General features: G+C 40.5%; 1 protein-coding gene across 8 annotated transcripts in view; it reads left to right on the forward strand.

The window, feature by feature from the left end:
* CADPS2 (calcium dependent secretion activator 2) overlaps nt 1–27,214 on the forward strand; it is a 1,861,089-nt gene that overhangs the window by 761,307 nt on the left and 1,072,568 nt on the right. For all 8 annotated transcript variants that reach the window (XM_069229895.1, XM_069229888.1, XM_069229890.1 and 5 more), the window contains exon 9: nt 26,100–26,166. In XM_069229895.1, coding sequence (XP_069085996.1) covers nt 26,100–26,166 — 67 coding nt within the window. The remainder of the gene's footprint in view (nt 1–26,099; nt 26,167–27,214) is intronic.

Consider the following 27,214-nt stretch of genomic DNA (forward strand, 5'->3'; position numbering starts at 1 on the left):
TCACAGAACATATATTTAACCCTAGCCATGCTCCATAAACTAGAAAATACACAGTCACTTCACTGTCCAAAATAAGACCAAAAGGGGGTGACATATTACAACCTGATGTGGACATGCAGCAATATCTAGGATTACTGGGAGTCTGAAGTGGGCATATACTGAGATAACCTCTACCTAGATCTACAGATTAATGCAGAACTCTTCTTACTCAGAATGGTGGTCCCCACTGTGAAATGCCCAACAAAACAAAATTCAGTTTTCACCCTACTGATGGCCAGACAACAATTGGCGATCCACTGACTCGGCGCTAGGGCCCTGATGGTGGAAGAGGGGGGAGCTGAAAGTCGTAGCTGAATGATGCATAGCCAAGGGTGCCTGAATGAAGCTAGTCAGGGCTGACCCCAAACTTATGGACGATCTGTTACAGTGGTATGAACTGCTCAGGGTATTGAGGTTGCCTCCGGACGAGCACCCGCTGTGAAGTGGGAGGTAGTGATAGGCCACATGAAATTCGGACTTATGGTGAAGCAAGTGACTGCTTGTGATAAATATGATTGGGGACAAACCCCCCTCCCCACTGCTGACTGCCTGTGATAAATATGATTGGGGACAAACCCCCCTCCCCACTGCCCCCCCCCCCCCCCCACCCCCCGAAATCCAGTATATTGTTCTAAAATCTTACACAGCATAAATAATTTGGAAACTAAATGCTTGGTCATGTGTATGATGTTTAATTTTCTGTTAATTGTTGAGATATTATATTTGTTTTGATAGTGATGCATTTGCACCTCACTGACAAGTAGAATCCTTGACTGTCATAATATTGTGTACAGCGAAGCTGCATTACTTGATTGACGTGATGCATGACAAGTGCAATAATATAAAACTAGAAAAAAACACGCAGGATTTCCCCAAAAATCTGTTAAAGTTCCAGAATCTGCAGAAAGTGACAAAAAGTGCGACAATCCAAAGTTCCCATACTTCTTCCGATACAAAGGGGACCCCACCTCCATGGGTGGACCTATTGCGTCGGACAAGAAAGGTTTATAACACGGCATTCTTTAATCCCCGTATAGATGCCAGTCCCTGATTTCTTTTAATCGGCGACTTGTGATGCACTCAGTAGCCGATTATAAAGAAAAGCCGCCAGAACCTCTACTATTATCAATTATTACAGTCGAGTTCTGGTGTCACAATGCCTGCTTCTAGAGCTGAGGCGAAAGGCAGGTCACGTCACCGAGCATAACTGAAGCAGTTCTTTAAAGCAACGAAATCAGAACGTTGCTTTTTTTGTCTTATGCTTTATTTATTTTTAGTTTACAATAATAAGCAGAGAGAGCATCTTTTTTGCAATAATTAAATAGAGAGAAGCTAGAATCTTTCTGTATCACACATTCTGAGGTAGGATAGTTTTTTTTGTTTTTTAAATATATATATATCTATAACACCTCACTACTATTGAACTGTTTCTAATATCTGTTTGCAACCAATAACTAACAGTTTGTGATGTTTGATTTTGCATGAGAGTTTTTATTTTTATTCTTCTTCTTTGCAAATATGCTCTTTCTTTCAAATGGAAGAGCTACTCACCAACATTTTAATGTTTGTGGGAAAGGTGAAGAAGTGACCATGTATTATATGGGATAAAGTACCCCCTGACATACATGATAAGGATTTTGCACGCCACCTTGGAGTTCCATAACCTTATTAAGGAACTCACTCTTTTGCCTCGTTACTCTACACGGAACGCCTTGGTGACTTTACACATCCTTATAATGTACAACAGGGGTATTTTATCCCGTATATAATGTTAGACTTCAAAACACTCCTTTTGTTAAGCCTAGAAATGAACAGTGCTGGGAGGGCACTATCTCAGAAGGAAAGTAAACCTCAGGGTCAATCAAGTCACTAAGGCAACCACTGTCCAGAACAGCCTCTTATAATACCTTTAAAAATGTTTTACTCTAACTGTAAATCAGAGAAGTAATCCTCCAGTGCAACTCGCGCCTTTTTATAGTTAATATTCACAGATCGGTATGAATTCTGTGTGGATTTTGAAGGCTTTCCCGGTAACATCTTGGTTTAACATGATTAGTGTAACTAATGTGTTTTCTCTGCCCGTACCCTATGAAAAAATCGATATTGTGTAAAATACCCATCTTGGAGCATCAGTACCATTCATCCACTGGGTGGCAGTCTTGTCAACAGAACAAACCTCTGCTTCAATGTTTAACAAAACGTACTGTTTTATCCGTCTTTTCATTGGAAAGAAAACGAGTGAAGTTTGAAGAGAATTACCAGTGACACTTTGTGACTGTTGAATTAAGTATCTCTGTATTTTGTGAGCAACGAGCTGTGACAGAATGGGTGCCAGGCAGAGTGTTTTGTTACGGCGTGTGTTGATCTGGAAGACATAGGTGCCTGTCGCACTCTAACTTAATTGTTAAATGCCGTTTAATCAACCTGCAAATGATGTAATGAAGGGACCAATTAATTTCCATGTTAGTGCACACTGTGACATGCACCTGCCCTGTGGTGTGCTGAGCAATATATGCAGCCGGCTACGGGGTCCACGTAATCACGATTCTTCTCCGTGTCTCTCTCGAGTGTAAACATTGAATTATAAAAATACAGCATTGAAAAAAGTTACTGTTTAAGTAGATTGCAAAATGGCATAATAAATGAGGCGAGTTAGATTCCCCCGCACCCTTCCGTAGACTATGCCTTCACGTTCATGCAATATTCACCCATCAATCACCCTCCTTCATGCTTAATTTATGTCCAGATCTCGTACTTTGTCACACCTAAGGAGTCGCCATTTTTATTAAAACTTGAGGTTCACTACATTAGCATTGTGTGGCCTTTAGATGTCAAGTAAATTTTTTGAGGAAGACATTTCAAGTAATTTCTCTGTACCTCAGGGAGGAATTTCATTACACGTTGTTGGACATGAACCACTGCAGGACTCCAGACATTGCTCAAGACTTTGGGACTTACTAGGGAGAACTAATGGATGACTCTCGGAGGATGTCAAGAAATGAGAGATGAGGCAGTCCCATTAGGTACAGTAGGTATCAATGCCTCATTACAGATTCCCAGGCGGGACAGTAAGTTTTAGTGTCTCACCTTGGAGTCCCGTTGACGATTATGCCTCACTATAGAGAATCATCTGCTATAGTAGGCCTCAGTACCTCTACATAAACCTCTGGTGCAATCTCACACGTTGCAAGTTAGCCTCATAAGTTCCTTTGTTCTTTGATTATTACTGTAGCTCTTCTGTCCCTGTTGGTGTTTTCCTTCCTTTCATTGTTCTCTCCCCTACGGCTTACTCTGGTGGAATTGTCCTTTTAAGTGTTGCAAAGATTGTGTTACCATGTGGTATGGCAGAAGGATGAGAATGGCGAGGCCTTGGTGATGTGGAGACCTGCATCGAAAATATCTTGAAACGAAGTACTGTTTTGTCCTCCTCAAAAGACTTAACATTTCCATCTGCAACACTAAGCCTCTGTGCCTCACTTTAGAGTCCCGTCTGCAGCTGAAGGTCTCGTTGGCTTATTAAAGAGTTCGATACAAAACATTAGGGCCCAGGTGATTACTTTCTCCTGGCCGAAATGGCAGCGGGAGTGTCTAACCTCGGATAGTAAGCCTCTGTCTGTCGCAACAGTGTTCCGTCTTGAACAGTAGGCCTCAGTGCTTGATTATAAGCCTCATCTTGCACTGAAGGCCCGGTTGCCTCAGCATGGTGTGCTATCAGGGTCAGTAGGCCTCACTGAATCACTTTTGGCTGGCTAAAATGACAGTCCTGCTTTGTGTGGTAGACCTCAGAGCCTCGCTAGAGAGTTCTATAAGATACAGTAGGAATAGGCACCTCACTATACAGCCTACTCTTCCACCGGAGACCTCAATGACCCTTTTTGCCCTGACTACTACTAGAGTGACCACAGTGATATTGCTCACACATCTCCACCTTCCACTGCAAATATTTACTTGTTACTATAATAAAATGCAAACTCATGAATGACCAAGTATGTGGACCAGTCTGTTCGTTTGGAGATCCTTTTAGTCTCAGTACTCATTTTTCGAGCAATAATAACTGTTCTGTCTGTCTTTGTTTGTGTCACTACACGTCTGTTCATTTAATGAACACCTTTAATTTGCACACTTACCTCAGATCACAAAGATACACACAGCTCTTCTGCACACAGGTATTATTTCTTTATATTCTTATGCTAGGTCTTTATAATTCACAGTGGTGCAGTGATGTGAAAAATCAAATATGATATATACACATGCAAGAGCGTTTTATATATGTATTAATATTACCTATTGGCAGCCGCATTAGGTAGTTATAGTTAGGGCCTAATTTCTATAGAATAAGTGCTTTTTGTTTTTTGTTTTTTGTTTTGCTAACAACTAGCACTGCTTGATGAATCTTCACAAAATCTTCCCAAAAATATGATGCTCACTTCAGCATCTGTCTGGAAAGTTTTGGGGTGATCCGTCAAATGGAGGCCTAGGAAAAAAGGGGCGGTGGGTCCAAAAACGCTTTTTCACTATGTGTTTTTCCATAGGGATTTTGAACCGGAATAACGCCCGAACCACTGGATGGAATTTCACCAGATTTGGCAGCAAGATAGCTCTTGGTTCAGAAAACACCCTTTTTGTTATTTTGAATAAATCCATGCAGTATTTTTTCAGAAATTAAAGATAAAACAAATTTGTATATACAGAGAGGCAAAGGCTTTGTGAACCCTCCCGATCTCGTGCTGAGATCTGATTGGCTGCCAACACTTCAACAGGGAAGTGTTGGCAGCCATAATTGGGACTAGGCTTCAGCTGAGTCCCATAAAAATACAATAAAAAAATGAGAAATAGGGCCAGGGTAGAGACTCCCTGACCCTTTAGCTCTGGTGCTGGTGTCCCCCAGGGCAAATAGTATTTTTTTTTTTGTGTTTTTTTTTTTTTGCTGCAACGGTATTGCAAATTTACAGCAAAAATGGAAAAAAAACAAGGGCGGGCTCCTGTGCTTCTTTTATAAAGCCCCCAGGTGGGCAAGGTCCTGGGCCCTGTTAAAAATAAGGAAGTGGGTGCACTGGACCCCACTCCTGGGCTTACAGAAGCCCCAGAGACCGCCACCTCCCTGGCACGTTTATTATATTGAATGCAGGGCAGCACCACCTCCCCAGGGCGGAATACTCTTATTTAAGTAGGGGAGGTCCTGCAGACCCTCCACACTCCAGGGACCACCACCTTCCTGGGGCCCACTCTTAACTAAAGCAGGAGGGCTGCACGGCCCACTCGCAGCCCCAAAGGCAACCACCTCCCTGGAGCAAACATGGAAAGAAATGTGGCAGGTGCCCCCTGCCCCCTGCAATCCGGGGGACTGCAATGTCCCTGGGGCCAAAGATGCAATTGAGTGGGGGGAGCCTGCCTCAGGGACTGCCACCTCCCCAGAACCAAAGATAGAATGAAATGTAGGAGGACTCCTGATCCCCGCGAGTAATGTTGGAGGAGGGGCACTTCCTCATTGAGCCATAGCTGGCCTTGGGGACCGCCCCCCCCCCCCCCCCCCCCCCCCCAAAAAGGCCGGCTCCTCCTGTGTCGTGAGTTGCTAACCCCCAGGACATAGCTGTTTGCTCTGACTTGGCGGGAGCTTTGATCGTTATAAGCTAAAAGAGCTATAAGAGTGTCATAGATGTTTGGCTAAATGTTTGACTTATAAAGACCCCAATGAATCATTACTGGAAGCCGGGACCGTCACCTAGGCAGTTTCAACTATTTGCAACTCAAAATAACGTACAAAATGCAGAAACAAGAATACATCCAACACATCAAACAAATACAAAAATTGTGAAAAAAATTATATATATATATATATATATATATATATATTTATATATATATAGGTTGGTTTGTGCAAATCAAATATGTTAGACGCTAACAAACCACTTTGCCTCTTTTCTCCTAATGCATGCTGTTTTTATCAGCACATACTAGATTCCATTTGCTGTACCCGTGATGCTCCTACAAGTCAAGATAAGAATACCAACCTAATTTTTAGCTTCCAGTTTTGTATGTCTTCACACTTAAAGAGCATTTTAAAACTTTCAGTTTTCTATTTGTTTTTTATGTGTAAGTAGTTTATTAATCTCCTAGTATAATTTAGTTTTTCAAGGAATCACAAACCTGTGAATAGGAGGCATGAACCACCAAGGGTCCGTGGATCACAGGTTAAGAATCACTGTCATAGATTACTAAAATGAAACAGCAGAATAAAAAAAAAAAAAAAAGAAAATGCATGTGAGAACTGTGGATGATCATTTATTTTGTTAGCTGCTAGACAGATTATATAATGGATCCAAGTCTTTCATACTGTAGACTGGATCTGGTTGATATTACATTTAAATTACTCAGTTGTTTTACTGGAGACATTTTGAGGTATAAATGTTTTTGACCAGTTCTATCTTAGAGGATTCTGAACTATGATTGCTCCTTAAGTAGCCTGTTCATTAGGGTGAAATTTGTGCTAGACCGATTGCACTGTAGTGCAAGTTAATGGGTTTTCAGGGTTCCTTGATCAAATGTGTTTAGCATTCCCATCTTCTTGGTGTTGAGTGGGTGGTTTGAAATGCTTTAGAACAAATTTGTTTAGGTGTTTTTGCATATTGACCACCTCTGTCTCCATTCTTGAAAGCGAAAAATGTATATATTATTCTGCAGATTTGTATTGCATAATCATTTACTGCAATTCTCATTAGCAACACACCCAGTTCCAGCATTTGGATGCTTTTTTTGTAATCCTCTAAATTGCTGGTCTTCAAGTGCAGCCACCAAAACCAAAATCCCTTCAGTTATCTAAGATTCACATAAATAATATGTAGAATTATAGATCTGTAACAGTGATTTATGGGGATGTTTTTCTCCAAGGGATTCTGATTGACATCACATAGACAAGAGCGAAGCTCAAGTTGTCTATTCCTTCATCCTGAACCCCCATGTGAAAATCATCCCTTTTTTGTTACTGCTTTCGACTGCTATGCAGAGTCAGACGAGTTAATTGGGAGCAATTCAAAACAGTCCCAAATTTCAGCCACCTCCCCCCACCTCTCTTTGTGCCTTCCCTCCATATGTTCTTTTCCCTTTTTTCCGGTGCTGTTCTGACAGGCTCTCACAGACCCAGCCAGAGCAGCCTCAAATTCCTTTATTTTTTTAATGGTTTTATTGAGTTTTGCACCAAAACATATATACCCATCTTACTGCCTTACAAGTGTGATAAACAGAGAGAGTGACAGAGGGAGCAGTCCAAGTGAAGAGGGGTGATCACCTAAGGGCTAGATTACAAAATAGGCATTCAATGTCATGCCTAATTTCTGGGAACAATGAAAAGAGGCAATCTAAATACTTGAATACTTTCTGTCCATCAGGGGCTGAATGCAGAACTTTGGGATGAGAGGGAACAGTTCTAGGACAGTGGCAGACAGGGTCCTGCGACCAAGTGTCGCCAGGATGCATGTAGGTGTGTGTCAGCAAGGGAGATTATACAACTCAAGGGGTATGGGGCATCAAGCTCTTCATATTAAGTGGTGGAGAGTGGTATGTAAGAATTTGGACTGAGGGGGAAATGGTGAAAAGGAGAGAGGATGGCAAATAGGTAGGTAAGAGTGTGAAATCTCATGTGGGAGCATTCTGGCATTGGTGAGGGACCATTGAGGCTGGTGTAGTTCACTGTGGAAGATCATTGTGGAAAATTGACAATATTTGCTGAAGGGACAGTAAAGTAAAAGCCGAAGGACCTACAAACACCAGAGATCTGATTTGCATTTGCAACATTACAACTTTATTTGTATTTATTTCAGTACTGATGCCCATCTTCTAAAAATGGAACACCACATACAAACTATTAACATCCTCATGATTCCTGAAATGTCTTCTGGTACAACAGACACAAATGCTAGATTAGTTTTTCTGTATCCCTGAGTTTTGTTTAAAATATAACAGAGGCCTAAAGTGGTTTAAAGAAGAGACATTTGAGGAACAGCAGTATTAATTCGAGGCTGTATGCAGAGGACAGGTAGAGCACTCTAAATTTAGAAACTTTACAAATAAGATATAGTAGCGTTTTTCCTAAATTATCTATGGGGCAGTGGGCTTGGTAATAGTCTTCCAAGGCCGGAGGGCAACTTGAGTGGGCATACTTGTATCGTTGATCATTTATAGTCCAGTGTACTGAAATTGGCAGACTGAGACAACTGTGGGGTAGAAGTCCAGGGAAGCGCTGATGTCAGAGGTATATGATGTATCTGTTTCTGATTAGGCTTCCGCCGTGAATTTTGATATGGGAGGATTCCGTGATTGTTGAGCTCTTTTTTGCATACTTATGGAATTGGAACTCTCTGGCAGAGGCATCAGCGATATCCCTGAAGCTGAACAATCCTAACATCAGCATTGGTGTCATTGTGATGTTAAGAAAATTGGTATTTGTATTGTGGAAGCTCAAGGGTCTCTATTAAGTTAGCAAAAGGGAGAGATTAGGATTTTGCTGTTGTGACAGTGCTCAGGTAATAAATTATAATTCCTATTAGCTGTGAATGATGGCTGTGTCACTTCACTATATCATATTTGTGGTTTAAAACTCAATCTCTTAGCCATCAGACTATTTTGGAAGGATAGGGGTTGCAAGTGTTCCAGCTGAGAGATGGAACACTATAGTTCTGTTCAGTGATTTGTATATGATATAATGCGAGATTAAGATTCAACAAAATATTTATGGATGGAAATATTTCCAAGCATAAATCTAACTAGAGTAATCCATATTCGACAACTAAATCTTTGGCACTATTGGGAGCAAAACAGGCCCAATCAGACAAATGTCTGCAGAGTGCACAAGAATTTCTTGGAGCCATGAATATTCAGTAATAAAACTGGCAAAATGTGAAGGATATGTTCAGTAAATGTCCTGGCAGAGATAGAGGAGGTATGAAATCACAATAAAGGAAAATAGGTGGAGCGAACAGATACTTTACAATTCCATTTAATAATCTGCCCACCGTTGCTGTTGTATGCTGTAATGACACGCTCAGTTCTCTTTCGATTGTGTAATTGCTTTCGTTTTTGATATTCAAAGCCTATTTTTAATGGTGTGATTGAGCCCATGGCAAGTGTGCCTTTTAACATCAATAACTACAGTAAATGCTAAAATACAGCCATTCCCGTCTGAAAAATGAGCAGTTCTGCCATAATAGCCTAGTCCTGTAAAAGAGATCCAAGATGGAGCTAAGCCTGGATAAAGCATGTGTTTTGAATCAGTTGTTACACTGGTACTTGAATATTTGACTGAAGAACAATGTACTGCCTTTGTCATTAGGTTTACTGATTTTGTGGGTTTTTTTTTTTTCAGTTGTATGTGAATGTTCCTTGTTTAAAGGTCTGTTCTTGCCCATTCCTGAGAATGCCACACGCTGAGCCCTGAAATCAATACATGATTGTTTATCGCCCAGCTTCTGAGGACAGGCTACATTGGTGGTGCGATATAGTTACCTCCGCCGTCCCTTAACGAAGACAAAGCACTGCTTAATGTGGTAGGGTTAAATGAAAGCAGGGAAGCGGAGGACCGAAGGCCCTCTAATGCACTCTGCAGAGAGATGCACCACGACTGCAAGTGCCTGGGGGCATTTGGTCCTATTGCTCGCCGCTGAATGTCGCGCTGCCCACGGATAGCGCGTATTGTTATCCATTAAATGGGATCATGCGTGCCTGAAAGGTGTTTGAGAAGGGACTGACAATCATTTTCACAAGTGCGAGATTACTTCTGCCACATGTTAAGTGAGCTCCATCTGATGGCCCAGATTTTTGCGCTACCATTAATTGCTCTTTCAACCTTCACTCAAGTTCCTCTTAGGGAGCCCTTTGCTGGACCGCGCGGCTGCATGCATTCAATTTTCTCTTCATAATTTTTGCCCATTGTCTGAGCTCAATAAAGCCTTGTAAAAATAGAGGATTTTTCATTCAGCTGAGAGATTGCTTCCCTCCTCAGAATGGTCCGTAAAAAAGTAACAACTGGCCTTTTCCATTTTTCGATGCCGAACAGTTTCAGCATTGAGCAGACAATTATGTTTTTCAACTATTCATTAGGGTTGATTTTTCATCTTCAAGAAGAACCATGAACTTTCACAGCATGGACTCGGTGCAAATAAATTGCCACATTCTTTTTCAGGCGCTTCTAGCATAATTGGAACGTAACAATAATATTTGGTATTGCACCTTGAAAATGGTGTGTGGGTAAAGCAGAATGCTTAAAGTGCTATACACACGGATATCATACAGCAAAGGAAGGCCTGTGGTACTCTTTTCTGAAACTATTGCAAGAGAGTGTGAGCTCTTAATGTGCACAGTATTGAGGATGGCCGAAACGCGCAATAGCGCAGAAGCTACGTGTGATGGTCTTCCATCAATAACCTGACTGTGAATCAGGTTTTAATGAATCCGACACTGGAGATGTGCCTAAATGCTTTGGTGAGTATAAACTAATATTAGAGTGATGTTATCATTGACTAACATTTAGACTCCAAATTGTGAGAACCTGAAAGTTGGAACCAGAGGTGCTGCACAACTTGGTCAGATAGCTCAGTATGTCAATGCACCTTCTGCACTGATCTGTGGGCATCATGGAGGCAACAGGCTCGACAGCATGTCGTTCTGGTAAGGGGAATAAAATCAATCTCCTTGTCTTTGGGTTCTTAAACCATCTGTTATTCACATTGTCTAGAAATTCTTGAGGATGTTTAAACATATATAAAAAGATATTACTCTCAGCAAGTAATCTAGCTAGTGGACTAATGCAATAATTGTGGGGTTCTATGTTTGCTTTAAAGTGATAGGTTCACACGTTAAAATATACCCACCTTGCTTACTAAGTGGCTATTAGGCTCTAAGGATTCAACCACAATGTTTATTTCCATATTGATGAAGCTACATCTCGAAGAATAGCTCTTTGTAAACTTGGTAAACTCAGTTGAACTTAAAAAATATCGGTCTGTACCCTTTTTCTGTCCTTGGCATCACATCTTTTAGAGGGTATGACGAGTACAGTTAATGCTGCTGTCCTAGTCCATGGCTGTCCTACAGGCGAGAACAAAAATCACCTTTGCAGAAGCTGCTAGACAGAGTAACTGAGCACTGGAGGAACAACAGAATAAAAATGAATGGAGAAACATCAAACATTTTGGAATGGTGAGACCATAATAGTTGCTGTAAAGATTAACAAGCGTAAACTGAAAAGCACCATCATGGATGGCGCCTTGTGGTTCAACAACATATTAGCGTCTCCTTCCTCACTCTATAGCTGGAAGAACAGCAACCATCAAGGGTTGGAAAGTAGCTAAACCTTGAAGTTATATAAATAAATAGGCCAGGAACACATGCAGTTGATGCAAAATTTGGGAAATGTCATTTGATTAGCCTTCAGAAGCAGAGTCCTGCAACTCATAGCATTTAGTTTTCAATCTAGCTGAGAAGTTATCAATGCATGGAAAGCTTCACATGCAGCATCTCTCACATTTTAGTATCAGGGTGTTACTACCTATACCTGTGCCTCAAATTTGTATAGAAGGGGAGTTGGGAGCGCAAAAATATATGTAGTTTTTCACCAGTGTTGGTGCAGTGAGTGCTGTATATCTCTAGACACATGCTTTTGGATTTCATACTTCATCAGTCAAGAGCAGCAAACTTTCATCTGGGGTTGCTGGAAATGCTGTCAAAGTCTTGCCAGGTCACAGTACCACTCACTGGCACACAGTGCATCTCCAAAGTTTGTCAGCTTGTACGCTCAAGGGAGCATTTTAAACAGAAGGGTGGTTGGGAGCACACTGCCTCAGATCTCAGCACAGTTTGCCCTAATGCATTATGGTAAATGCGGTACAAAATGAGCACTTCTTAAACCTGTGTGCCAGTGAGTGGTACTGTGATCATTGAAGACTTTGGCAGCATTTCCAGCTACCCCAGATGAAAAGTTGCTGCTCTCTATTGATGGAGGACGAAATCTAGAAACATATGCATGTGTCTAGAGTTATACAGCACTATCTGCACCAACCTTGGTGAAAAACTACAGTTACTGTTGAAGTAAGCACTAATTTTGTACAGTATTTACCATAATGCATTGGGGTGAACTGTGCTGGGATGTGAGGCAGTGTGCGCCCACCCCCCAATGTTTTTTTATAGATCCAATAGGCTGATTGTAGTACACTTATCACATTGTCAAGGGAAGAAAGGGGCTGTATTCACGCACGTAGGCCTACCTATTTAGTGGGGACATGTCTCTGGGATAGGCAAGGTCCTTACCCATAGTTTGTGGTCTGCATCATCAGGCTTCCCACACCCAGATCTCGATGTCAATCCGGGTGGGCTGAACTACCTAGTGTGGGAGTGAGAGTTTTTTTAAATAATGGAATTATTTTCCATTGATATAGAGGTTAAAACAGCCTAGGGCTGTCCACTCTAATATCTTTATTCGGGGATGTCCTGGTGGAACTAACAGATTCCTGTAGTTCATTTAAGGATTTAGGTAATCATCACTCTGGCATTTTCAATTGTCAACATGTTCCAGCCTTCTCAGAATTGCCCTTTGGATCAGTGACCTTTGTCAGGACGAATAGTTTCTGGCTTTAGAAATGATGTGTCGAAGATGTGACACTACTGCATACAAAAAAATATAGGAGCATACATATGACATTCTTGAATGCAAAGAAAGACATTAACACTTAGAATAAGATTTAATCTTCTGTAATTGGCACTTTTGCCATCATTTTCATTCTGTGGACAATACAGTGCAGTTTTATTATACTACTATGAATGTCACATCTTTTTGTTGCTTTTGCATTTTGTTCCATACATGGCTGAAGCAAAATGTGGGACACAGCACTCCATGACACATAGCGCACAATGTGGAAAGGTGCCAGTGTGCACACATACTCATATATACACACATTATTTAATGCCTTCTTATCCTGAAGTTGAGCTAGTTGTGCTCAACTTACGGAAACATGGGAGTGTAGTCCTATAGTCCCACATTGTAGGAAATGTGCCTGGTAAAGTTAGCTTAAAATTTCAGCCTCAATGTTAGAACCTTGGCCGAAGTCAAATCAACCACAGGGATCAGTTGTATTTCAGTTGATTAATTTAGTGTAATCCAATATCAAACGTATACTTGTAGTCATAATCCATGATGTATTATAGGCATTGGTTTGTGTTTGAGCTGCACTCGTTTTTTGTGTGCCTTGTTTTTAGGAGTTAGAACGAATGTGAATATTCATTATTTCGGGATCTGTGGGTTGGTGGCTCGTTACTTAATATCTAAGGAGGCCCCAAACAGTGTCAATTAAAGTCTTGTTGTAGGGCATTAAAATAATGTTGAACGTGACATGCTTCTTACTTCCTCAAGGGTCCAACATCTCATGTTTCCTGCCCTGCGTTCTCTTAACCGGAGCCTGACCATGTATTTTGCGTGTGTCTTGTTTATGTGACTACATAAATGTTCTGTGGCAACCAAATTAAAGATTATCCTATCAAGTTTTGTGATCCTTTGCGATATCAAATCGAAATTGCTACTTTATGTGATTGCTTGTGACCTTGTGAGCTGAGTTTGATAACTGTTTAAATTAAAAGTTGTGGGGGAGTGGTCATATACTTTGTGTTTCATGTTGTCAATTACAGTCACGTTCTTGTCATCTGCCCTGCACCAATGGAGAAGATGTCAGATATCTAATTGTGTGAGTCCATGTTTTTACCCTTTGTAAAAATAGCATATTTCAATGGCGTTATAAGCGTTTGGATGGCCCCTGTGACTCTCCTAGATTCTAGTTTAAATGTATGTCTATTTGTCGGTTTACTGCTTACATTGGCGGCCTTGTTAAGATGTGGAAACACATTTGTTGTCACAGTTGTTTTACCGCTTACATCAGTGGCCTTATTAAAATGTGAAATAACATTTGTTATCACAATGTTGTCAATATTCTTATGCATAATTCTTGCTCAGTGGCTGTAGTGCCAGTAGTTGGATCCTGATTGTCTGCACATTTGGTTATTCTGTACTCATCCTTGTACTAGAATTAATGCATCTAATGGACAGCTATTTCAGTGTATTATTGATGTAAGGCCATTAAATATCAACATTAAAGCCCTTGTGGAAAGTTTGAAGTTTATAGATACACCATTGTTAAATAGGATGGATTTAGAATTAGCTTTGTTTTGCGCTATCCAGGATTTGTCTATTTCTGTAACATTTAATGTCATTCTCAAAATGATGAGCCATGAGAGAATGATTTGTCGGTTTGGTGATTGATCTAGCACATCTTATAGTACTTCTATGTTGGCTGATGCTTGTTCTGAACTTTCCATTGGTCATCCCTAAGTGCCTTAATCATCAAGCACCGTTTATAAGTTAGAGGACTCCTGCCGAGTTGCAATTCGTATGTTGATTTATCATCCAGGGAGTTTTCAGACCTAGGTCTATTTGTTTAGTAACAGACATGAATCTACAGATGCCACGGTTCCCGCATGAAAAATGTCTAACTGGAATGGCGCCCCATAAGCGGTTATCTTGCAATCCTTTGATTCTAGCTTTGGCGTGGACCAATAGGTCTCATAGGTTTGCATTGTTTTTGTGACACTTTAGGTTTGAGAAAGTTAATTTCATTATAGTGTAGTATTCCCTAATGTTTATTATTTTCTTTACCGGGTTTGATACTGTTTTGTATGTGGTGACCCAGATCAGCTTGTTGCCTTCTTTCATGGGTTTTCGAGTAATGCTTGCTGGTGGTTTATTTCTGACCATGCTCTCTTTGATGCTTGATTTACTATTTGTCTAGGGTCCTCACTCTTTGTTAATTTCCTAGTTAGTGCGTTTGCATCTATGTTGAAGTCTCCATAGAGAAACAGTTTCAGTGGAGGAGCACAAATTGGCCTAACAGAAGGATTTCTTACAGGGCGCATGGATGGAAGCCCTCAAAATGAAATAGGCTGTTTTTGTCTCTGGGTTGATTTTATACCATGCAATTATTTAAAAAAAAAATGTAAATATGTTTTGCACATGGTATGGGTGACTATTAAAAACTTGTTTCATGTGTTGTTCCAGTTGATACATTCTGTAGCTGCCTGTTCGTCCTCTTGCCATATGGAAAAAATGTTTGTTGATATACCGTTGCCAATGGGCAAATTCAATGGTAAACAGTGGCTTGATATAGTGTTTTGCATATAATGTTGGATGTATGAGTGTATGAATTTTGATATGTGCATGTTCGATAGTTGCTGTTTTTGTATATTAGATGATACTTGTGTTTGTGTTTATTGTGCTCTCTGACTTCCCTCTGACTCTTTGAGAAAGCTAGAAATGAGATGTTGTTTGACTCAACTGTGAATTATGTTTAAAGGTGTAACAGGTTCTATCATGATATGGCTGACCATTGTTCTGTCAATTGTTGCTGTCCACTCCCAGGTAACTTTTTCCTGCTAATTGGTGAGCAGTTAATCCCCTTTGGCTTTTCTTAGACACAGTGGGAAGTCATTGACTATGAGCTAGTGTAGTTAAGTCTCCCAGACAAGGATATGTATTCCAACACTGGAGGTGTGAGGAGTGGCAGACTGCTTTTAACCCTTTTCCGACTCAGTCAACCTAAAGAACATTGTTACAAAGTTACTTTTCTGCTTACATTATCAAAATCTGTTTTCACCATTGAGTCAGATTACAAAAACTAAGCAAGTAATAAGTTGAAGCCTCTTTCTAGTTCTTTCCAATGGTGAAAAGTTTGGATTTTATTCTCACGTAGCTGTGCCTACAGAGTGAAGTTTCTTTTGGCTTTACTTTTACTGTGAGGACATACTAACCTCAATATGTAGTGAGTCCTACTTTTATATATTGGCACCCTGCCCTGTATGCTTACATGGCACACTTTAGGGGTGACATGAATATATAAAAACAGGTTTGGCAAATGCAATTTTCCCTGCAATGTATCACCACAGCCCAGCCAAAGGTCAGTGGTACCCCTGGCAGAAATATATTTCTGCCATATATGTGGGTGTAAATACACACTGCTGTTAACAAATGACATTTAACATTCCATTAACTTAAGGCACGATTTACCATGTACTAACAGGGAGGTTGAATAGGTCAAGTAGGGGGTTCCAAAGTACAGCACATGATTTATAGTTGAAGTACAGGCACCTCATTACTGTTTCACAGTGATAATGTGCACACAGTCCTAAGGCTAGGAAAAATAGGCCCCATACAAAGGCAAAAAATCTGAGGTGACCATGCACAAAAGGAGAATCTGCTACATCTGGTGAAACCACTGTTAACATATTAGCCTTTCCTAAATCTCTTTCAACTATAGTTTGTTTAGGTAATTACATGGGTTTTCTTGTTGTTGTTGATGTGGGTTGTGTGGATGTTTGATGGTAAGCATACCAGGCATGTGATGTTTTTGTATGAAAGTGTGGTGGTGAATGGATTGGTTAATAATGATGGCTGTGTGAGTGGATGATGGTAGGCATTAGGACTTGTACAATGTTTGTGTTTATGTATAATGGTGGATGTGATGTTGTTTGATGTTTGTTGTGTGAACATATGACGTTGGTTGTGGGAATTATGATATATTATGTTTATTTATAGGATGTTGGTTTTGTGGATGTATGAGTGTGGGTGTGTTAGCATATAATGATAAGTGTGTTTCTGTAAGTGTTCAAATATGATTGTGGACGTGCATCTCCTGCATTCCCTCTATGTGTCCATCCTACTTGAACTGCTATATATTCTTCCCCATTACAGCTCTAATGAGCCCTCTTTCCTATCTGTTGGTTCTCTTATTGGTTAGCCACAATAGAGAAAATATGTTTGTCTGCCATTACAGCATTAAATTATGTGGGCTTGCACCTCAAATACTGAAAAAAATAAACAGGCCATCCGGGGGCAGTGGTAGCATTTCCTGGCTCAGGCCGGGGGAGAGGAAAGAGTCCCGCTTATTCTGAAATAAAAAAAAGTCTAGTGCAGCACTAAGGTCCAAAAACCACTGGCAAGGGCTCGTGTTGGACTCTCCTTTCATTTCAATAAGCTCTTGCTTATGGTACATGAACCAACAACAGTTCTTGAGCCCTTGTTGGATCTCTTCAGGGTTTTCAATCCCAGGACTGGGTGTGCAGACCCTGTAGTAGATCCGACATGCATCCATGCAAACCTGAACTGGAGCACTCATAAACATAACCAAAAAAAAGGGGTGATCACCCTCTGAATGACCACCGGACAACCATGCCTTAAGGGGGCCGGCTGCGTTCAAGGCTAGGCCATGGGCTAGGCCCTTTGACCAACCTCTGTTGCATGTGGCTGAAGGCACAGCAGGGTAGGATGTAATTTCCTAAACGGTCGATTTAGTATATGATCAAATGAAAAAGGGAATTCACTAAAACACAGGTCAATAATAAGTTATGAGTAACTTTGGCTTTAACACCTTCACATATTTTTAACAAAAAACTTCTGAAAGTCATTTGTTCTGTGGATCCAATGTAAGTGATGAATGTCTTTCTGTGCCCACCAGTGACTACATCCAACACAGTATGGTAGACACTAGCATACAAGGGGAAAGAAGAATGGGACAAGAGACAAAATAGACACAGCATTTCACTTCACCCCCCTTATCCCTTTGCTGGGCACTGACATTTGAATTTTGAAATGGTTATATATATATGCAACAAAATATTATTAACTTATCTGCAATGAGTGCTTTACGTCTGATCTTAACAAAGGGTGAAATACATTTCTGTGCAACCAACACTGTGTGTTCATGTTATGAAACTGGCTGAACATCCTGAAACTGAAGCATATGGGGATATAAATGATTATTCAAGTGATTTCCTGACCTCCTTTTCTGTTACCACTATAACTACCTCAAGTGCCAATAATTTGCAAGTATTGAATAACTGAAATTCTGACTTAATATTGATTTCTCCCTCTCTTGTTTTCTCTCTCTATATATGTATGAGTAAGCTACGCTTTTCTTGGAACTACAAAATATATATATTTGTATATTACCTACTGAGGGCTACCAGTAGGTAGTTAAAGTTAGGACCTAGTTTCTATAGAAAAAAGTGTTTTTTGAATTGCTAATTTCTTTGGCGCCGCTTGATGAATCTTAACGAACTTTTCCAAAAACGTTCAACACTCTTGTCAGCCACTGTGTGAAAAGTTTCTGGGTGATCCGTCAAATGTGGGCTGACAAAAAGGGGGGGGGTCAAAAAAGGTGTGTTTCCAGTATTAATTCCCATCAGGGATTTTGAACAGATCTCCAGCCTGAACCATTGGATGGAATTACACCACAAAGGTAGCTATTGGGCCAGAAAGCTCCCTTTTTCTTATTTGATGTAAATCCGTTCAGTAGTTTTTGACATATTAAAGAAAAAACAAATTTGTATATATGGGGACGCGAAGGCTCAGTGAACCCTTCCGATCTCATGCTTAGATCTGATTGGCTGCCAACATTTCAACAATGAAGTGTTGGCAGCAGCCGAGTCCCAGAAAAAACAATTTAAAAAAAAGAGGAAGATGGGGCAGATCCACCGAAAATGTTTTTTTTTTTTTTAAAGCGTAGGCTACTGTACTTGTTTCAGTGAATCCCCCGGATAGGCCAGGTCCCTCGGGCTTTACACTAAATCAATGCAGGGGGAGGGGTGGTCAGGCAGCCCCGGGGGTTGCCAACTCCCTGGGGCTTCAAAGTAAAAGAATGCAGGGGGAGCACCCGACCCCACCCTCAGCCCCATGGAGAGCCCCGGGGCTTTAAAGTAAATGGATGTGGGGGGGGCAGACCCCTGCAACCTTGGGGACTGCCACCTCCCCAAGGCTTTACACTAAATCAGTGAGGGGCATGTCAGCCCCCCCCCCTCCCCGCAGCCCTGGGGACCACCACCTCCCTGGGGCTTCAAAGTACAACAATGCGGGGGCCGCCTACCCCTTCGTCCTTCATAGCCCTGGGGACCACTACCTCGCCGGGGCTTCAAAGTAAATAGATGCGTGTGGCCACCCGGCTTCGTTGCAGCCCTAGAGACCACCAACTCCTGGGGCCATTTTACATTGGAAGGGGGCCGTGCACCCCCCTCATGTATCCAGTGATGGCCCTGGGGACCACCACCCCCCAGGGCCGGCTCCTGCTATGTCCCGGGGAGCCCAACTTAGCTGTTTGCTCAGACTTGGCAGGAACTTTGACAGCTCCTGCCAACTCAGAGCAAACACTTCACTTTCTGCAAGTGAGAGCTGTAAAACAGCTCTCACTTGCAGAAAGTGAAGTTTTCATCTATTTCCAAGCATGCAAATATGCCTGCAGAGAAACAGATGAAAACATTGCTCTTATAGGCAGGTAGCTGCTATTTAAAGCAGCTTCCTGCTTGCGAGAGCAATGCTGACTCCCGCAGGATGTGGGGACCTTGAGGCTCCCCAAAGGCCATGCGCGGTGGTGGTTAGATTAATGTATAGTAATGACAATGACTTGACGTTAAAAAAAACATAGAAATTCATTGAAAAAATCAAAGGTTACAGCGACATTATAGTTAAACGCACAAAACCATAGAAATTCATCTGTTATAGTTAGTTATTGCAAGTAAATATAATTTGTGCTCTTGCCATGCACTGCTAATTACCCTACAAATTACGGCACTCACAACATCTTTGATGACATCATTGATAATATCAATGTAATAATTGCTGTACATTTTTTGACGAAAAAACTGTGCATGGTGGGGGAGCGAGTTATAGTTACTTTAGAGCCCGAGTTATAGTTACTCGAGATAACTCTAATTATAACAGGTGAATTTCTATGGTTTGGTACTTTTAAAATGTCAGACTAACTATAATGTCCCTGTAACCTTCGGTTTTTTAAGTGAATTTCAATGTTTAAAAAAAATTATATTTCCTAACTATAATGTCTCTGTAACCTCTCATTTTCTCAGTGACTATACAGTATGTATATATATATATATATATATATATATATAAATATATATATATATCTATTGAAAGGTCACAAATGTGATAAATCCTAAGTCTTATACCATTAAACAAAATGTTGGAGGAATAGTTGGAAGTTTGTTTTCCAACACGACTTGATTTCCAGAATACTTCTCCCAAAGCAAGGGTCTTGACTGCGTTAACATTGTAGCAGGATTCCCTACTGCAGCTTACACTGTCAATTTGATGATGAGCAAAAGGCACAAGGCAAAGGGTATGAGCTTCGCCCACTCTTGTGAATCAACTTGCTTGTAGATGTAAACTACTTCATAGAGGAAGTGCTCTAGTGTAGCTGAATAGTTGTTTACCTTCAGTCTCAGATACCAAAGTTTTAATCCTGTGCTAAGCTCTTACAACTGTCTATTGTTACGTGGTTATTGGCTTGTCTAAATATAGATATGTGCTACCTATAACTGTCCAGTTTACTTGTTTCCACTCTGCCTCCGCATCAGACCCTGGTTTCTGTAATTAAGTTTCAGCCATAACCCCACACATAATACTGTTCTATGTATGGCAGCTAGTCCCGATTGCGCTCGTGCTGAAATAGCAACATTCTCTCTGCTGAGTCGTGGAACTTATGTTTTGCATCCTTTCAAATGTCTCATGTAAAACTGATACCTACATAACCAAATCACAGTTAATATAAACATGCTGTTAGAGACAGGGTAGATAGTATCATGTAGATGTGTGTACCATACAAAGACCAAAGAAAATTGCTAAACTTTTTAAGTATAACTAATTTTAGTATTCTTCTATGTTTTTGTCATAAAATCACTAAATAACCCTGAGACATCACCTATTTATTTTATTCGGAGTAGTGTGCCTCTGCCTCCAGGGATTGGTGGTTCTGAAGTGAGCAGCAGAGCATGCTTAATGAGATCTCTTTATGTATAATGGAGAGTTCAACTGTTAAGTAAAGAGACAAATAGTCATTCTGACAAGTTCCTTTCTAACTCTACATTGAAAACATGCTCCTACATTGCGTTTGTCAAAATACCAATATTAAAAGTTTCGTGAAGTGTACGTGGAAGAACAGAGTCCAGAGTTGAGGGCAACTGTTCAAACCCGCTAAGTAAATTATGCTATGCTACACGTTCATGAACATCATGTTGTTAATAAACTATTGTGCACCAAAAATGTTAGTATGTAGTTGTGAACTTGTGATACAGTCGATGCAAGATGCCACAATAGTAAAAAGAATTCAATATTTTACCTAAAATGCCACCTCAAGGGTGCCACATATCAGTGCCTTGAAGTGAAACGCAATGGAGAAGTAGCAACAGGCCATTGGCATGGGAGCTAAAAAGTCAAAGAGTGGCCAAGGTGAGATGGCCTTTAGTGGAGTCCTAACAATGATTGCTAATTGCTGGTGATGTGCTTGAGTCAATTTATATACCTACCAAGCAGCTGCAAAAAAGCTCTAATGTAGAGAAAGATGCAAAAACAACAACGAAACACGAACTATTTTTGAAGTTCCAGGGTCACGAACCTAAGAGTAGCACACCTTTATCTGAACTCCTGTTTTTTTAACGCCACATATCTACCAGTGACTTTTCTAGTGAGGGCAAGTTTTTAAGTGTACTTATTTACAACACTGATGGAATTGGTTATATATTCATAATTGCATTGTTTATGTAGTGTATTTGACGATTGCATTGACTGAAATGGAAATAGTTTACTTTAACAATGGGTCTTTTACATGCAAATAATCTTTCTTGAACCTTACTGCTACAATATTGCACAGTTATCTGATCATGAATCATTTGAAAATCATTTGAATCAGAAAACATGTCAAAGCAACAACATATGCCTCTATGGGCTCACGTGATTGCTAGTAACACATACATGATGACTGAATATATTCGGCCCCCTCCACCACCCAAGAAAGAGTTTTTGGATGAGAGGTTGGGGCCTCCACAGCCATAAAATTATTGATGAAGGTCCTCCAACTTTTTCCATTATTGCATTGGCTTTTCTGGTAAATTAAGAAACCATGGAAGTCAACTAATTTTCTGCAACTCTTCCCTGAGTCCCTTTGAAATGTACCTCAGTCTTTGCTGAAATTGACTTCAGCCCTTTGTTCCCATACCTCATCTGTGAGCTCCTTTTCCATGTCCGCACTTCCCCACACCCTGTGGTGCGGTGATAGCTCTGTTGTTTTGCGTGAAGTTCATCTGAGTGAAAGATATATTCCCTTCAGCTATAAGGATCCGCTGCAGATGAGGAGATAAAGTACTCTTCTACTTGCATCAGTTTGAAGGTGAGAAGTGAAAATGGGAGAGTCCCACTGTTCAGAAGTGCACACTTGCTGCAGGCTCACTGTCCCAAAAATAGGCAGTAAGAAAATATTGTAAAACGTACTAAAATAGTATCCAGCCTAATCTATTGTTTGAGAAAACTGGCCTTGATTACCTGAAGAAGACTATGACCTCAAATGTAATACGTATGAGGGTAAAATCAGCATTTCAACCGAAATATAGTGTCAGCAAGTTGAAAGGCACAATCCATTGACTGATGTAACAATAGGTCTCAAACCCAAGTTGACATCATAAAACAAAGGACCATAGGAACATTCTAGAACGCTGGTTGTTGGCGATTCTTTGCAATGCAGGGCTTACTAAAGGGAACGATTTTCCCTACAGTTGATGCACCTTCAAACAAGCGCAAATTTAGGCTTGTAAGAGCTTTATGAAGACAAGCATTAGCAGTTTCAGACGTTAGTACTGCCTCTCTTGTGCTTAGCAGGGTACACCGTCCATGGCTGGTGAATGAGGTTTTCTTCACAAAAGCAGGAAGTGCGAAAAATGTTTCTAGGATGTGTAGGGACAACCATGTTTCAAGATTCTTACAGCCAAGCATGAGGTTATCCTCTACAGGGCCTGACTCTCACTGAAAAGTCACTGTGCTGGTCACCAGAGGTCCTAACCCAGACAAGATGTTATTATCCACAGGCCATAGATTAGGGATACCCTAATCTATGTACACATTTATAATTTGCAAGTGAGTGCTTGCGCTCCTGAAATACTGAGTGCACTGATCACTGAGGCCCTAATCTAAGCAAGAGTTAATCATTTCTTGTACTGAGGACGTGCCCTCCTTGGAGAAGGACTGAGCTGGCTACTGTAGCCTATTCCGGTTGTTAGTCCGAGTGAATTTAATTTTCTTTGGATGTATTGACAGTTTCTTACTGTTTTTAACTATATTCTCTGATCTAATGGCCAATTGCTGTTGAGGTAGGTGTTGAGAATTTGTATGGCCACGGTCAGTGTTTGCAGAACCACGCTAATAACTCAGTAGATGTTCCCACATATAGCATTTTATATCAATGTCGAAGAATCACGTTCAGATTCAAATACTAACCTCGGTACAAAGAACTATCGTGAAAAAATGGTCTTGCAGCTAATTGCTCATTCCAGTCTAAATCAAGGGCGAAACGAAAATAGTTCTCAAATCCATGGCATTCATTTTAGCTGTAACCGGCGAAAAGTCTGCAGACTAATAATCTTCTAAATGTAGAAAAGAGTAATAAAACAAATATTGTAATACGCTGATGAACGATTATTTGGCACCAGTTAATGCTTTTAATATGTGCTTTTTAATTCCCTATTGTAGTTTTCTTATTGAATGTGTTAAATGCACACAGCTCAGCTTCCAAAGATGAGAACAAATTGAAAGCTGGTTCTTTTGTCAGTTATGCTTTGTTTTCGTGAAACATCCTTTGAGTTAAGTAGAAGACACTGGGTTGTCCACTCCCTCATTCTAAATAGGTTTCATAAACAAACCCAGAAGGCTTAAAAAAAGAAGACCTGGCGGCCCCAAGACAACATAATCAAACGGGAGCTTAGTTTGGCGAGAATCTCATAAGGGAAAGATCACATTGTGTGTGTGTGTTTCTTTTGTTTTTACCTCAAGCTGGGTTTATATAATAAGCAGTATACCGCCTCAAAGACTTAGGCGCTAAGTGTGAGTGCCCCTGATGAGCGTGGGACATTTATTGCACCCAAGGGTTTGAGATTTATCGGGTCTGATAACTTGCACCGCTTTTACGTTTTGCCCTACAATTAGAAATAAGACATGGCTGGCTGTTTGGTGCTTTTGCACCAAAGTCCTCACGTTTTTCATTCACTGGGCATCTTTTACCCAGCAAGTTATTGGGCTGTGGTGTTTGCTATGAAACGTATAATTCCGAATGTGTTAACAGTCACTGCGACAATCGTAATTTACCAAGGCACTCACAATAGGGGCTTTTGTTTTGTGTCTGCTGTGATGTGATATTCATCAGTAAATGGGAGTTGTCGATAATAGAACCTATTGTTGCTAGTGGTGCTTCCATAGCCGACGACATAAGCAGATTTTTGCTTCCTGGTTCTAAATACTTTGGGATGGAGGCCGAATCAGTGTTTGCAGCAGGCACATTGTTATGTTGCATTTCATTGCCTCTAGCACAATACTTCAGTTTCCCTGTTCCAAGCAGATTAACTGTGACTGATGGTTCTCAGTCATTTTTGTAAAGTATCGGAAATTAACATACAAGTAGTTCACCATACCTATCAAGGAGAAAAGAGTAAATTAGAGGCCCAAAGTGAGTCGGACTGAATGGAGGCTCGTTGACCGAAAGTTAGATAAATCAGGAAGAGGAGGAAGTGCAGCCACCCATAGAGAGGAAGGTTGAGGGGGTGAGAAACGTCTGCAGAGAGGCAGCTGCATGACAGATGTTTTGATTAATAGCCTCGGTCTTAACACCTGCACTTACATCCACTGCTCACTTACAAGGCTGCCATCCTGAAAGACTATATCCCATTTCAGCCCTGGGCCAAATAGCCGATCGACAGAAGATGTATAGGTTGTAATTCTGCAGCACTGCGCTAATAGAGCACATAAATAGTGAAACTATGACACAGGAGTCATTTCCCACTTCATTTTGAAATCAAGCTTTAAATCAAATCACCCTAGATTTTTTCCAGTTCTGGTTTAATCGAAATCATACAGTCTGCTTTCTGCTTACCCAGGAAATGCATTATATCTATTCATTTATTGTCTAGGAAGGAAGGTGATGAAATCATAAAGAAAATATAGTCCTCCCCAAACTGTAGAATGTTTTCAACTCGGGATACTGGAATGTCTTGCAGCAATCTTCTACGTATATGTTTTCATTGAAAATGGGGAGAGAACAAAAGAGTTGTAATAGTTAACTCATAATTCACATTGAGTCATCATCCTTTTAACAAATGAGTCTGAATTGCTAACCCACACATATCCTAATGTCTTTCTAACTACCAAAGAATATTATGCTATTTTGTAAAGAGCTATATTGCTCATTCAGGTAACATGGCACTGTTGCTGAGTTTTTCACAAATAGAATAATGAGCAAAGAACCACATATCAAGTGGTTTGATAACGGTTACCTGGTTAAAGATCAGTCATCTTTAATGATGGGCAGTGTGAAAATATTCGAAGATGCAGAGTAAGGATCTAATATATGCAAAAACAAGCAAAAGATCTGTTAAAAGAGCTCTTGTCCTTCTTTAGAGTCCCATTTGATTCTTCTCTAGTTGTTTCCAACGACCCCTCTCTATGTTCACAATATGGGTTGCTCAGTGGGATCGGAGAAGAAACAGCAGGAAAAGATCATGATCACTTTCAACACATTCTAGGAGAACCCTATTTTTCATCATGTATCTGTGTTTTAAATTAACCATTAAATAGTTGATAAAGTTAGAAAGGTTGCAATGATATCTGGAGGGGTTCTGCCATTACAAGTTCTGAGTTGGTACAAGGACCAACTATGTCATGGTAGACGAGTTCTTCATGTTTTGGGAATACACTATTCTGTATGTGGTGTATCATAGTATTTTAATAAGCATTTATGATATCATGCTTATAGAGTTTACCACTTGTTCCTTGGCCAGGTATCTATATGCGGTGTACCGGAATATGTATGATTTTTGTCATGCTTTATGATAAGGTGTCCTGTTGATGGGCATCTATAAGTAGTGTACCATAGGACTGGAATATATATAAATTATGTCATGCTCATATTTACCATGTGTTGTGTTGACAGGTATCTGTATGCAGTTGGACAGAAGGTTTGGAAGCGATGGAAGAAGAGATACTTCGTCCTTGTTCAGGTTAGTAGCCATTTGTTGTCTCCGTCCGATCTTTTTCAGTATTTATTCTGTATTAGCTTCTGCCATTCTGGCCTTATTACAAAATTCAAGCCCCAGGTTACATCAATTCCCTTCTGTTTCCTTCTTTTTCCTTCTTTTGTGGTTATGAAATCTAGTACAATTTCAGCCCTTTCTCACGGACTGCATACACTTGTTGGAATTATACAGTGTCAATTCCATATGAAAGTGGAATAAAAGATTTATTTCATTAGCTAGAACATAACTTCCCACATCCTTGAACTACCGTGTTCCACATTTTGTACTGTTTTCCGTCTCAGTTGAAGGGAAGAAATGAGGTCGACATGAGCCACAAATTTCAGGAATGTGTTTGTATGAAATACACAGATGCCCTGACCTGCTGTACTGCCTACTCGCATCCAAATCCCTGTGTGCACTGAAGGTAACGCCGTCATTCAAAGAGATGACCTGTGTCACAAGAACTGCATTTGAGTATTATCTCTTGAAAAGAAGTGTGCAAAGCTGTGAAAGAGGAGCCCACGCAACAGAAATAGCACGACTCCCTCTTTCTTTGGCAAACTGAATATGGCATAATTTAATTTGTGAGCCAGAGTCCCAGTTCTTCGAACAGTACCTTTTGAACACCTTTTGCAGAGATCCTAAGCGTATTAGACCTGGGATTAACATGGACTTGCTTTTTTAAAATATTCTCACAATGGTTTCAAAGAAAAGGAGTTTGAGGGGTCGACATAGAGCTTGCCAATACATCCACCATAATTGGTACTTGAAAATCTGCAAGAATGGAAACTTGTAAAAAAATTGGCCTCTCGCATATAGTAGATGCCCGAAGGAACTGGAATTTGCAAATTGTCTAAGGATCTTGTATATGGTCTTGTCTTGTTTTCAACTAAATACAATGTTCTTCTGAATTTACTACATTTGACATTATTAGTGTATTTCATTTCAATATGAGTGCGTTGAAGATAGAGCGCCCATTGTACATCATTTGTATGCAGACATGTTGTCTACGATCTAAGGAACCTTTGTCTTC

The sequence above is a fragment of the Pleurodeles waltl genome, chromosome 4_1 (genome assembly GCF_031143425.1).
Source record: "Pleurodeles waltl isolate 20211129_DDA chromosome 4_1, aPleWal1.hap1.20221129, whole genome shotgun sequence".
In the NCBI taxonomy this organism is placed as follows: Eukaryota; Metazoa; Chordata; class Amphibia; order Caudata; family Salamandridae; genus Pleurodeles; species Pleurodeles waltl.